The sequence below is a fragment of the Onychomys torridus genome, chromosome 11 (genome assembly GCF_903995425.1).
Source record: "Onychomys torridus chromosome 11, mOncTor1.1, whole genome shotgun sequence".
Taxonomy (NCBI): Eukaryota; Metazoa; Chordata; class Mammalia; order Rodentia; family Cricetidae; genus Onychomys; species Onychomys torridus.
The window spans coordinates 6,858,000-6,872,955 of NC_050453.1; the positions used below are offsets into that span (position 1 = coordinate 6,858,000).

The 14,956-nt window shown below is 42.5% G+C and overlaps 1 protein-coding gene across 2 annotated transcripts in view; it reads right to left on the reverse strand.

The window, feature by feature from the left end:
* Positions 1–14,956, reverse strand: part of Ush2a (usherin) — a 701,257-nt gene that overhangs the window by 225,352 nt on the left and 460,949 nt on the right. For both annotated transcript variants that reach the window (XR_004946207.1, XM_036202543.1), the window contains exons 38-39: positions 11,559–11,709; positions 10,878–11,020 (exon numbers count right to left, since the gene is read on the reverse strand). Coding sequence is in view for 1 of the 2 variants with exons in the window: in XM_036202543.1 (XP_036058436.1) it covers positions 10,878–11,020; positions 11,559–11,709 (294 nt within the window). In the remaining variant the exon portion in view is untranslated. The remainder of the gene's footprint in view (positions 1–10,877; positions 11,021–11,558; positions 11,710–14,956) is intronic.

Consider the following 14,956-nt stretch of genomic DNA (forward strand, 5'->3'; position numbering starts at 1 on the left):
TCAAATGTTGTCCTCAAGCTAATATTCTACCATTCTCATAAAAAGAACCTCACTCAGTTTAAAATCTCTTTTCAGTGATATTAGTTCCTAAGTGAATAGCCCCTAAATTTGCCAGTGAATTAAAAACCAGGGGGGCAGTATATGGATGGCCCTTAGACAAAACTATACATACAGGCCAGATGTTAAGATAGCCACGCTAGTCACCTCTGACGCCTTAGCTGAGAGAACAGTGACCTGTCTTTTTAATCACGAATTCTTCCATCAATTTATTATTTATACCCAACAACTTCCCCAAAGAATTTTTGACAGCTAATAATAAAAGAGCCAAATGCAAGAAGACCAATTGAGTAAAGAGAAGGGAATATTCACGCTACGATAATGAAGATGGTGCCATGGTGTACCCCCAAAACAAATATGCAGAAGATGAGCTGCGGACTTGCACAGTGTAAATTCCCGGCTTCCTGACAAGCGACTGGGAAGGGAAACTCCAAGGCCATGTGCCAGGGTTTAAAGAGAGAGCAGCAGCCTTCTAGCAACTGTTGAAGTGGAAAGGCAGTGTTGCAGTCTGTAGGTGAGCGAACCTCTCCTGAGGACCTTCTGGTCCCCATTCTCCTGAGACCAGGGTGAGTGGAGGGCAGGAGGAATGGCTGGCCATGGAGAACCAGGGCAGAGGATGAGGTGAAGTACTGTGGGTGCTTCCTTGAACAGTATGGGGTTGCAAATCAAATGCGCTGTCCCAACACAGAAGCAGGAAAGACCCACAGTGTAAATATCTAATGGTCAGAAATGCAGCAGAAACTCCAGAAAAGGCTGCACCTGGGTTAACACAGGTGTGGCCCTCAGCTCTGCTCACAGTGCTCTTTTCCTGAACGACACTGGCCGCTCTTTCCGACCATGACCACCTTTTCCAGATTCTTATTTCATTAACCTGGGAAAACTGGGTTTTCTGGGGTTATGGTCAAAATGAGTGAGAAAGCATGGTTAAAAGAATCTATGTAAAGTTTTAGTGTTCTAGAATATTCCTGATAGGTAGGTGTGTGTGTGTGTGTGTGTGTGTGTGTGTGTGTGTGTGTGTGTGTGACAATCTATTGAAAATGATCACAGAAACACCTACCTTTGTTAACCGTTAGCAGTTTTCAGGTGTGAAGTTAAGATTGGAGGGTCTTAACCCTGGCTGTTCAATACGAAAATGTGGTGGTTACCAAGGGATCATCTTACAAAGTCCACTGAGAACTTTCAAACATGGATAGTCCGGTATTTTCAAAGAAAAAAAAATACTTAAAAAAAGTTTTGAGAACATTCCATAGATAGCATAATTTAAGTGACAGAACAGAGAGATGACTATTCCATGGGATCTGGTATGGACAGGCTCTTAGTGAAGACAATCCACAGCAGTGAGGCAACTGTGATAACAATGCTTATCAATCTCTTAAAGTAAATGTAAGGAAGGCCAGAAAGGCCTGGATTACTTACCACTCCGATGTGTGGTTTTCATCTGAAGGGTGCAAGGAATATTGCAACTGGAGACTAAGTTTGTAAGAGCTGCCTGCTTTATGTACTCAAAAGGGACTCAAGAGAGCAGGAGGGAAACTGAGGCCAGAGGGACCCAATTTTCTGTTATTCAGTCCATCGTGTTAAAGAAATTTCTGTTGCTAGCATAGCTTGGACAAATTCAATGTAAAGATTATAAAACAACAAAGAAATATAATAAAGTAGTAGTTGCTCTTACTAATTTTGAAAATGCAAGAATTTGGGTTAGTGACCTATGCAGTGGAAAACAAGGCTTTTAGGGACAAACATGCAGAGCCTTTCACTTTTAAGACTAGAGAAGTAATTATGGAACTTTTGTGGCTGCAGAGATGGCTCAGCAGTTAAGAGTGCTTGCTGGTGCATTGGTGGTGCACGCCTTTAATCCCAGCACTCGGGAGGTAGAGCCAGGCGGATCTCTGTGAGTTCAAGGCCAGCCTGGTCTACAGAGCGAGATCCAGGACAGGCACCAAAACTACACAGAGAAACACTGTCTCGAGAAAACAAAATACAACAAACAACAACACAAAGAACGCTTGCTGCTCTTGCAGAGAACCCGAATTCAGTTCCCAGCAACTGCGTGGAAGCTCACAACCACCTGTAATTTCAGTTCCAAAGGATCCAACACACGCTCTCGCTTCCATGGGCACCAGCATGCATGTAGTGCCCAGACATGCATGATGCAAACACCAGCACATAAAGAAAAAGAAAATGGGCCTTCCGTTCTCAGATCTCTGTCATCTGTTAGAATGAACAGGCACATTACCATGCGAGAGTAGAAACAGGGCAGCCTCCCACCCTTCATATTCAGAGCATTTGGGGAAGAGATCTTGAGCAGTAGGACCAAAATGACCCTGCAGCACACCTGAGATGTACAGTTCATATGTCTTCATTAATGGAAACGTCGTTACTAAACGTTATTGCTAGAATTTCTTCCCAGGGGAAGTCCAAGCAATGTCTACCCTTTCTTAAGTTCCCAGCGACAAACTAAGGCACAAACAATCCTGCCAAAACTTACTCCAGGGAGCAATGAATTTATTGGGCTTCTTTACAAAGCAGAGGTGAAGGGCTAGTTACGGGGCTGTACATCCTGCTCCCACAACAGGCTCGAGCTGGAAAGCCTTCACCCAGCATGGACAAAGGCGTACCACAGCTGCAGAGATGGAGCCCCTTTCCATCAGTCTCCCAAAACCTACACTCTCTAGCCCCTTCCCTACACCACGTGCAATTAAGGCAACACCGCTTACATGTGGCAGGGAGGGGCTGGATACTCAGGTGAGGGTTTTGTGACCCACTCCCTTATTCCTCCATAAGGAGATGTGACAGTCACTAAGCCTAGCTAGACAACTCCTTTGAAATGGGGCACAGCTGAACTGGCTGCAATGGACAGTCATTTGCAAGCATAATCCAACCCAAATTTAAAATAGTTTCACTTTACACAGCTCCCTCTTAAGGACACTGGTTAAGGCTTCACATTCTAAAATACAGTAATCATAAAAAAAAAAAAGGTTTGCTGTGCAATATTTTTAAATTTAAGCACCCAAGGACACACATTTTCATAATAAATAGTTTGAGCAGTCTTATCCTAAATGATCACCACCAGCTCCTTGAATGTCCTGCTGAACTTTCTCTTCCCCCTTCCCTTTCCCCCTCCCTTCCCTTCCCTTTTTCCTTCCCCTTTTGCTTCCCCTCCCTTCCCTTTCATGTGACTCAATGTTTGCTTCTAGCTTTCCCGGGTAAGAACAGGGAAAGGGGGTTCTGTTGGCCTTTCTCCCTACTTAGTCTTCTCACTCACCTGTTTAAATAGCGCAAGGTTTTGTTTGGAACCTCTGTGGTTAAAACATTCTCTAACATGGCGAGAAGGTAATGCCAAGCCAGCCAGAGGCCTTGCCCTGGCCACAGAAAAGACTAAAGGTCATGCTCTACTTCTTCCCTCCCACTTTGCTCTTTGCTTCCCCTCCTCCTCTACAGACACTCCGGAAGCCCCTTGCCACTGCTCAGGCATTGGGGGACACTTCCCTGTTCCCTCTTTCTCTAGACCAGTTGCCATGAAGCAAATTTGAAATGATATTGAGAAAAACACCAAATATACACCCTCCTTACATATTCTCATTGTTTCCATCATGCAGGATTTCCCAGCACCTTGTTTTGAAGTAATTGCCCTTACCCTCATGAGTGTCTCAGCTGTATGGACTCCTGACTGGTTTTCTGTGTTTACACCAGCAAGTCAGCAGAAACCTCCAGGGAACAGCGATGTCCACCTTCCCTATGTCCATGTCCTTTACAGTCTACCCCCCCCCCGCCCCCGCTGTGTGTGTGTGTGTGTGTGTGTGTGTGTGTGTGTGTGTGTGTGCGCGCGCGTGTGCATATAGATAGAATTTGTTTGGTTGAGCTTTCATGAACCTTAATCAATGCAGGATCCCCCTGTGAGTGCCCCCATTCCCTGGGTAGGTGGTCCTGGGCTATAGAAAACAGCTAGCTAATGTGGTGGTTTAAGTAAGAATGGCCCCATAAGTTCATATACTTGAATGCTTACTCCCCGAGGTGGTCCTGTTAAAAGGATTAGTAAGAGTAGGAAGTACTCAGGGAAACCCTGTCTTGAAAAAAAAAAAAAGAGTAGGAAGTACAGCTGAAGGAAGTGTTACTGGATGGGGGTCAGATTTGAGGTTTTAAAAACCCATGCCAGGCCCGGTCTCTCTGTCTGCTTCCTATAGATCAAGAGGCAATCTCCTAACTATTACTCCAGCTCTGTATGTGCTGCCATGCTCCCCACCATGATGATAATGGACTTGGAAACTTCAAGCAAGCCCATTACTACTACTACTACTACTACTACTACAACGATGATGACGACGACGACGACGACGACGATGATGATGATGATGATGATGATTTTAATATGAGTGGCCTTGGTCATGGCATCTCTTCACAGCAATAGAACAGTGACTGAGAGAGAAGTTGGTACCCCGGTCTGGGGTGTTGTTGTGACCATACTGCCTTCTGGAGGAATATGGAAGACTTTGGGACTTTGGAATAGAGAAGCAGGTGGACACTTTAAGGGGGGCTTAACGGGCCACCATAGTAGAGCATGGCAGACAGTGCTGGGGGTGCTGTGGACTGTGAGGGTCTAACTCAGGAAGTTTTGGAGAGGAAGAATATTAGGAAGTGGCCTAGAGACTGTTCCTGTGATATTTTGGCAAAGAATGTGGCTGCTTTTTGCTGTTGTCCTAAAAATCTGCCTGAAGCTAGGTTGAAGAGTTTTAGATTAATGGCATTGGCAGAGATTTCAAGACAGCCTGGTATCAACTGTGTCCTGTGGTTATTAGTGATCATTCTTACACAGATCTATAGTGAAAAGGGGCAAGCAGGACAAAGCAAAATACAAATGTACAGTTTTGGGAGAAAAGGAACCCCAGGAAGTGTAATGGAGCCAAGTCCTGTACTCAGGGAGATAAAAAGTTTAAAGAAAAGCTTGATGCTAAATGGAATAAAGGAAGTGGTGACCTCAGGGCAAGACCCCACCCAGCTAAGCTTCCAACTTGTGAAGAGGAATTAAAGGAAAGCTTAAGCAGTGAAGGAAAACAGCAAAATAGAAAGCTGATACAAATGTAATTGAACAAGGAATTGAACAATTCCATCCCCATCAAACAGAAGAACTTGGCAGCTTTGGTCATGTAGTTCTGGAAGGAGTGTGGAATCTTCCTCTGTGACTAAAGAAAGCTGCTGAGGCCAGGCATGTGTCAAAAGTATCCTTGCATGGAAACCTAGAGAGACCAATGCATGAAGCTCTGAAGGTGAAGCCTGGATTGCCTTGGAGACCCCAAGATGTTAGAGATGCCAGAGTCATGGGACCTGTGAAGAAGAGTGGCTAACAGAGTGAGGAAACAGCCCAAGAGAGAGAAGTGTGTTGCAGTCAATAAAGCTGACATGAGTTAGAGATCTGAAGAGCACTTTGATATCAGACATGGAGATGCAGAATTTGGAGCTTGCCCAGCTGGGTTTTGGTCCAGTGTTTCTGCACTAGGCTCACTTTCCTCCCGTTTGGAAAGGTAATGTACATTCTGTGCCATTGTGTGTGGGAAATATGTGATCTCCTCTTTGATTTTGATTTTATAGTTAAGAGAGTGCCATGAGTTTTATAAGTCTTTCAACTTTGGAATTTTAAACAATGTTGAGACTGTTACAGACTATGAGGACTTTTGAGGTTGGATTAAATGGAGTTTGCATTATGATATGACCAAGAGGTAGAATGTGGTGGTTTCACTAAGAGTGACCTCAGAGGCCCATATATTTGAATGCTTCATCACTAGGGAGTGGAACAATTTGAAAAGAATAGAAGGCTTAGGAGGTGTGGCCTTGCTGGAGGAAGTGTGTCACTGGGGTTGGCTTTTGAGGTCTCAAAGACCCATGCCAGGCCCAGTCTCTCTGTCTACTGTCTATTATCAGGATGCAGCTCCCAGCACTACTCCAAAGCCATGCCTGCTGCCAGGCTCCCCACTGTGACGATAATGGACTAACTTTCTGATACAGTACAGAAGCCCCCAGTGAAACGCTTTCTCTTATAAATCTTGCCTTGGTCATGATCTCTCTTCATAGCAGCAGAACAGTGACTGAGACAGCTAAGCATGCACCTGCAAGCGAACCAGAAACTAAGCCAGGAAGCAGCGTTCTTCCAAAAATTCTGCTTCAACTTCTTGCTTGAGTTCCTGCCCGGACTTCACTGGATGATGACCTAGAAGTGTGAGACAAATAAACCCTTTCCTCCTCTAAGTGGCTTTGCTCATGACTTTTGTCAGAGCAACAGAAGGAAACTGAAACACCCACTTCATATAATTATAAGAGTATAAAACATCCTAGGCTTGATGCAATGGATTACCAAAGTATGCCAATGGTCCTTCAATATCATAGTGTATGTAAGGTGATGTATTTTTTTTTTAATCACACTGAAGACAAACTCATGAATGATCTGGTATCAAGATAATGAGCAAATATGAAAAAAATCTATATAAAGCCTCAGAATAGACTGTTTAGATTCCAAAATGTTATTTAATAATGCCACTTAAATTTATGCTTAAAAATATAAGTGTGTGCTATGGCAAAGGGTGCTGGAGAGAAGGCTCAGCAGTTAAGGGTACATACATACTGTTCTTTCAGAGAACCTCAGTTCAGTTCCCAGCACCCATATTGGGTAGTACTAACTGCATGTGACTCTAGCTCCAGAAGAAATCCTGCACCTTGTGGGCACCTGTACTCACTTGCAAATATTCCCCTATACACATATGCATAATTAAAAATAAATCTGTAAAGGTATGTAAGTATGAAATTTTAAATCTCAGGTTTGGGGTAATGGTCAAATTCTTTAAAATGTCTGATCACTAAATCATTTGTTTGGGGTTTTGTTTTGAAGTTAGCAATGGTTTTTAATGAAAAAATGAACAATTTCAATTTCATTAGTTGATATCATCATTGTATATGGATATAATTTATCAAAATGACCAACAAAATAACTGAACATTTCAGTCTAAATATAACTAAATATTTCTGTCTCCTCACCTGGAAAATCTTTACTAAAAGTAGATTATCTGATTATCTCTGCCTTTGGGTTTTTCTTTAATGATGAAATGGGTGAACTCATATTTTACATGGGGCTGGATTGTAGGAGGAAAAGCCTATCTGTTATCATATTTAAACTGAAGTTCATAGAAGCCTGCCCCAAACTACAATTTTTACATTCATATACTCTACATAAAACAGCTGTCAGTGTATGAGAGCTATAGAGTAACTGCAGTCCCAATAGGGCATCATCTGTATGTGTTAGAATATATCAACATTTTGGTTTGGAGAGATGGATTCCTTCTCAAGCCCAAGGACCTGAGTTTGATGCTCAGTCTCACATAATAAAATCTGGATGTGGTACCATGTGTTTATAATCTCAGTGCCAAGGAGCGGAAACAGGGGGAGGCTCCCTAGCTACCACCCTAGCCTACTTGGTAAGTTCCAGACTGTCATAAAAAAGGACGGATAGCATTTCCCTAGGAATGACACTCCACCTCTGACATCTGCATTGTATGCAACACACACACACACACACACACACACACACACACACACACACACACAAATAAAATGGCTAGAAAATATTTTCAGCTGTGAGGTGTCTTCATTCTACCCACTATATTAAATATACTCATCTGAGTCTAATGTAATCACTACCCAGTTTTGCAAGCTGTAGACATGTCAGCTGCTTGGCCTACCACTAGCACATTAACAAAAACATCCATCTGTATGTTGTTTATATTTATCTGGCCATGAATGCTTCAACACTACACTGACCAAGTTGGCTGCCACAAACATCTTTTATTAGCATATGTTTAACAGGATTTAAAATATTCATAGGAAGGGTGCACTATTATTATTATTTGGCACTTACACCCCAGATTTTTAAAAATGCATGGAACTGGATATTGGTGGCACTCTGATGTAAATGACAAATTATTTAAAAAAAAATGCATTTAAATGCCTTGCAGCTTTTGTACAGGAGAACTTCTCTTCACGCCCTAAAATTGACTTTTGAGGGAGAAGCTCATTATTGCTTACATTTCTCTGGTTTTAGATTTTTCACAGGCAAAAGTTGCTAACCCTATATAACCAGAGGCTCAAAGAGACATGCTCCCCAAAGCTATGGTTTCTACATTCATTCCCATATGGCACACAGTCATGAAAATATAAGAGATGTGTGGTCACTATAGCATCATAGGATCTGGATATATAGTTATTTATAGTTTAATAATACCAAAAGTTTCAGGCATTCTGTAAAAGCCTTCCCATTACCATTTGGACCATATGTTCCTAGGTCTAACATAATCTGATGAGGAAGGTCACTTCCTATGTAGGTCTCTCTTTCTAGTTCCACAACCCTGCCACAATTTTGATGAATATCATTGCCTCAAAATGCCACATGAAAAATACTGCCATGGGTGGCCTACCTGTACAACAGGTGGTTTTGTGTCTGTGGCTAAAGGGAAGAGGCTCCTGTTGATGGCAGGGAATTCAAATATGGGCACGAGATGAATTCTCTGTTTCATTCTGTAAGATGATATGGGAAACAACATCCCCACTGATAGCTACCCTAGCAAACCAAGGTTGAAGTACGATTCTGGCATGGATCTGTCAATGTGGGTAGCTTTATAAGCCATGCTTTGAAGCCTTGACAGAAAAACTGCATGTGCCCAGTGCCAATCATTCAGCCTTTGTCAACCCAATTGCACATCCTTTTAGAGATAGTATCCACCTCTACTGACATCCAAAATATACAGCCTACTGTCACCGGGTCCCAGGGCTGAGTGTACACTGGGAACTTGCCGTGCAGGGGCCTGTGGCTACTTACAGCTCTTTGCTAATGTGTGTGACTTTGTGTATATGCAAAGTGGAGGAAGGAACTTTCCATTCATCTCACAGCAAGTGTTTAAACAGCAATAAAGGCTGGTGTTCCAAGTTGACACCTGTTAGATAATCAAATATGACTTGTTCTTAAGGACAGTGAACAATGTAGCACTAACTCCACATGTTACCAAGATGGCAGGGTCTCTGCATAAAAATTCTAACCACCTGTAGTCTACATGATTAGTCTTATAATAAGAGGTGATAGGAAACCAATTTGATCAACAATGTGTGCTGTACTAATGGGCAATGTGCAGCAATTTTGACTGGTTTCTGTATTATTTTCCTACCTGTGGACAGCATGGCATGGCCACCCACCATTCAGTAAGGACTGTGGCCATATTGCTGCTGAGGAGAAGACACCAAAAAAAAAAAAAATGAAAACAAGAAAAAAAGGCAATCCTTTCCCCTTCTACCTACTTGGCACTCAATTGAGCCATTACCTCTGCAAAGGTTATTTTTACTTAATCTTTATTGAGTGACATAAAGCATGGTATTTTTTTAAAAAGGAGATTAAACATCTATCCTAATTTTTAAAATGTCTCTTGAAAAAAGTCTATTTTGAATGTGAGCTTTCCAGTCCATAAACCTGAATACCACTGGTGACTAGAGTGTCTGATTTCCCAGGGTGTGTGCAATGTTCTACCTGAAGGTTACACATCAATGATTCCTGAATCATGGGTGCATTTCTCCTCTGCACTGGTGACATTTGGAGTGACACCCTGGGACAAAAATATTTGATGCAACCATGTAAATTATCTAACTTGCTTCCCAAAGTAATTAAAAATTAGAGGGAATGGAGAAAGTATTTATATTGTTCCGAATGACATTTTAAACAATAGAGTGAACTTTAAAGATTGAAAATTGTTTTGATTCAGCCACATTTTATGTCTTATCACTAAGTACCTAAAGTCATTATGGCTATTACGAAATAAAATAATCTACTTAATACAAAACTTGTATTGTTTTAAACGTCCTACCTTTGTATTGATTGCTAGCTGTTTTGAAGGTCACACCTGTGCTTGTTGGCTATAAAACCAGAATGGCAAATGTGCATTGAACAACAACTCTTTAGAAGTCTGCGATTAAAAGACTTGACAGGATTAACCCCCAAAGCTCATTGTTCAAAAATAGTGTCTGCCTTCCCCTAATAGTTTAATTTCATTTCCAACTTTACTAAAATCAGACAGACAAAAAAATGATACCTCTGTCTTAATATGTTTGCTTTTGTAGAAATAGTTAATTTAAAACCAAATGTTATAGCCACATGTTTGTTTCTTCAATGTAACTAATTACAATTTTTATTTTCAATGAAAAAAAAGTAAAGAATTCTTTGTTAGTTGAATAAGACAATTGAATCTAGTTTTATTTTCCATAACCCACCAGGCTCCACTCTTCTTTCTATTCTGGAGGTTCCATTTGGTGCATATATCAAATAGGGTAGTGCCTGCTTCCAGCAGTAAGCAGAGGTATACTCTCATGCTCCCACCAACATTCACCGCTGCCTGCCTTCCAGAAGTTCCCCAAAGCATGTCACACTTGGCCAAGGTGCAGAAGTCCACAACTTTTCCTTTTTAGTGTATCCTGTATCCCGAAGGACAGACCACTGCCATGCCATAACTGGCTGTGGCATTTTCTTCTTTCTGTCTCTGGGCCCAACCCTCCATCCTTCTGGGTCCACAGTGTGCTTCCTTCTGTAGAGACTGACCACAGCTGACCTGACCACCACTCTCCCCTCTTACCTTGGAGGAGATATGGCAACTCTATGACAAGAAAGTTGGAGGGCTTATTTCCTTGTTTTGAGAAACATAAGGCTGTTGAGGATCCCTGTTGCAGTTGATGTTTGACTTTGGGTAGTTGAAGATCCCTGTTGCAGCTGATGTTTGACTTTGGGTAGTTGGCCTACTTACCATCCTCTGCAGTCATGAGTGGAGTCCAAGCGCTGTGTGTGCTGCCAAAGCCATTGGTGGCAACCAACCGAAACTTGTACACCGTGAACGGCTGGAGATCGCTCACTTCATAGCTTAACGATGCAGAAGGATCGGGAAACAACCTATGTGGGAAAGAAATGCCCATTAGGAAGGTTTAGACATTCAAATAAATAAAAGAAACAAAAGATCCGTGAAATCATGCTACAAAAAAGTGTTTAGAGATACCACCATAGATTTAAGTAATATTATTTTAGGCCATCACATTTTATCTACTTCAGAATAAATAGCCGTTGGGAGAGAATTTGTTCTCTTGCATTTATAGAAGACACAAATTCTGGTTGCAAGGACAGTGGGTGCTATGTGGTCATTACAGGGCAGTTGGAAAAGGTTCTTCACAAATCAGCCCAGTTTATCAGTTCCAGTGTGTGACACTTGTATTCCTGCAAGGCTTAAGGAATGTGAGAAAATCTTGCTTTCAATAGACTTTTTTTTTCAAAGCAAATGTGTATCCACTAAATTGTTTGCTCATGTTTTACTTTGTTTGAACTTTTAAAAGATACCCAAATTTTGTTGCAAAATTCTCATTTTATGAGAACATTTAAAACGTGTGGACATTGTCTAAGCCAGCCCGTAGGAAGAGGCACTAGGTGGAATGCTCACTCCAGAAAGCGGTGGGTGGAGGGGCCGGGCCTCATCTGGAGCTGGTACGTGAGAGAGCCCGGAGCGTTGTTGCGAGCTGGTGTAGACCAGACAACCTGAAGACTGGTTGGAGTGGCAGATGCAAGCCTGGGAGACAGCAGGCCATCTGGAGCTGTCGGGAAACACAGATGAATTAGAGCAGAGAAAACTGTGGGGGACATATGCTGGGTGGGGTGGAAATGTTCCGCACGCTGGAAAACTGTTCCTCGGGATCAACAGCGACGTTAAACACGGTCCATTTAATTTAACATTTTCATTCCTGAAGCGCTGTACTTCCTCCCTGACTGTCTCCACAATGATGTCAGTGTTGAAAGCCAGCCCCCAAGCTTCAAGACGGTGGAGCCGGGGCCGTGCCCACATGAACTTCTGTCTAATGGAAAGCATAGAGGAAATTTGGTGAAGCAAGCATCGAGTACCTGTAATTTAACCCTTTTTCTAAGCAGACTAGGCGCTGAAGCCATCTGGGTCTCAGTCCTCCTGTTCATGCCTGTGGTCCCGTTCGCTGTACCACCACCACTAATGGGATACGGAGGATTTCGTTCCTTTCCTTCGGAGAGATAAGGAGTTTGCTAATGTGGTGCAAATCTGTAATGATGACACATTCTGGTCTTGAGTCTTCCCAAGAAAATAAGAAGACTGAACTCCTTCCTTAGTGTGTCCCCCACAGTTGGAAAGACCTTCATGCTGCTCTGTCCTCACTCAGACATGGCCACATATCAACAATTGAGAGAATCCATTGGAAAGTTTCTGTGGGGCACAGCAGGAATGAGTAAAAATAAAGCCCTTTCTCAAAAAAAAAAAATAAATAAACAAACAAATAAAAAGATAGGATTATTATGATTATTTAATTTTCCCAACAATTAGAATTTGAATTATTTGGTCATATCATTTGCTGCAAAACTTGTTCCAGACTCAAAAGCAGATTAAACAGAGCTCTGAGGCTTCAGGGAGATCATCCAATGACTCGGAGCCAGTTTTCCTGTCTTTAATTCAGTAATATTCCCCCCTCCCACACACACAGCTTCACAAATCACAGTATATATCAACAGAGCACCTTACTTTAGATTCTAGGAGTTATTATTATTTATTATTATCATCATAATTGTCATTGTCACTGCCGCCTCATCATCATCACTGTTATCACTACATTTGAGCTAAACTTCCCTTAGCTTAATTTAATTACAACTATAATATTATTTATTAATTCATGTTATTTAATGTTGTTTACTAACTTTGTAGTAATATAATGTTATTACTATAATGAAACAAATGAAGTATCAGGGTCCACTTTCAACATTAAATATATAGATATATATCCTTGTAAAGTATGTGGATTTTATGTGCTCTACATTGTGGGAGACCCTGCCTGTGAACATGAGGCTAATGAATGGGCAATGATGAGAAGGGAAGAATTAGATTACATGTTTCATCAATCTTCAGTAAGGGCTTTGAGTTCATCAATAATTCATTCACTTGTTCAATACACATTTATGGAGGCTCTGCTCTGTGTTAAGTAGGGTTCTTCCCATGGAGAGAAAGCAGTACTGAGTGAAACAGTCACCACTCTTGTGGAGCTTATGTGTAAGTGGAGAGATTAGGTAATAAAAAGATGCAGGGAGGGGTAGTGGATGATGAGAAGCCTAGAGAATCAAACCCTAAAAACAAAACGCCTACAGAACAGGAGGTCAGTGAGGTAGTTTAGTGGGGGGAGATGCTTGCTGCTGAGCCTGATGACTGAGCCTGATCCATAGAACCATGTGGTGAAGGAAAGAACTGACTCCTGCAAGTAGTCCTCTGACCTCCAGGTACATGGGCCTCCTGTCACCCGATACATAAACAAACATAAGACAAAACACAACAAAGGCAGCGTACGAGATGAATGCATATTGGAATACATGGAGTATGCAATTTCACTTATTTAATAACGTTTTAGATTAGGTAGGAAGCTAATAGGAAGGACATGTAATTAGGTGATATTTGAGTGGAGACCTTAAGGGAATGTGGGAGGCAGCCCTGAGGATGTCTGTGAAGAGCAATGTCACCAGAGAACATAGGGAAGCCTGAAAGCAGAGAAAGTTCTGTATTAACAGAAGACCTGAAAGGCCAGTGTGGTTGGAGCAGAGGTCAGGGACTAGACAAGGACTTCCCTCTGAGTGACATTCAAAGTCCCAGGAAGGGCTTAGGATCTCCTCCCAAGTGGGGCAACATGTTTGGTAAAGAGAATGGAACAGTATGATTAAAAACTTAAAAAGACCACTGTGTGGGAATGGGGACAAGGGAGAGGAGTAGAGATATAGGCATCTCAGATGGCTGTGGCTTTTGTTACAGCAGTAATGGTGAAGGTGGGAGTTTTGCCATCCAGTTAGGAGTGTGTTGTCAATAGACTATAAGGATGTCAAGGGCAATGCTACTATTTTCAGCCTGGACAACTGAATGACTGGTAACATCATTCCTGAGCTGAGAGGTACTGAGGGGGCCAGAGCTGTGATATCTGGGTAGAAATGATGGATCATGGCTTTTTAGGCTGAGACTTGTGAAATCAATTAGTGAGTGAGAGCAGAGAGGGCACGTCCCGTAGAGGGCTATAACCTGAGCCCAGGGATCCACCCATAATCTGGGTTCAGGGAGTGGAAGGAAAACTAAGAGAAGGTTCAGATTAGGTGCCTAGGAAGGAATGTTCAAAGGAGAAGAGAAAGGCCAGCACCTGTGCCAAGTGTGCTGGGGACTACGGACCAGCAGTGAAACTGCATTGGTGACCAGAGTTGTAGGTAGGGTGGCACTGCCAGGAAGGGACGCAGGGCAGAGTGCTCATGACACACTGCTGCAAGGTGGTTGAGGAGAGAATGGGGTGGGGCATGAGCAGACAAAGTGAGTTTTGACAACTATGTCGAGGGAGTTCATTCTAAAGGGAAGTAGAACACAGGACAGCAAGTAGTAAACTTCCTGATACCAAGGCAAGGTCTGTGAAAGATGTGCAAGCATGGCATCCCAGGGGCACATGTGATGGTCGAATTTTCAGCTTGACAGAACTAGAGTCACCCTGTAGATGGGCCGCTGAGTGTGCGTGTGGGCGGTGACTTTGATTAGGTTAATGGTACGGGAGCATACCCCTTCATTGTAGGCAAAGCTGTAAACAGGGATCTTGGACTGTACAAAAGAGAGAGCTAGCATCCATCCACTGCTGTCTGGCTTTTGGCTGTGGACGAGATATGGCCAGCACTTTCAAGCCTTGGCTACTTTGACTTCCCCACTGCGATGGACTGTGCCTTGAACCATGAGCCAAAATACAGCCTTACTTCCTTAAGTTGCACTTGTCAGGATGTTGCCTCACAGCAACAGGAAAAGGAAGCAAGCTTGAT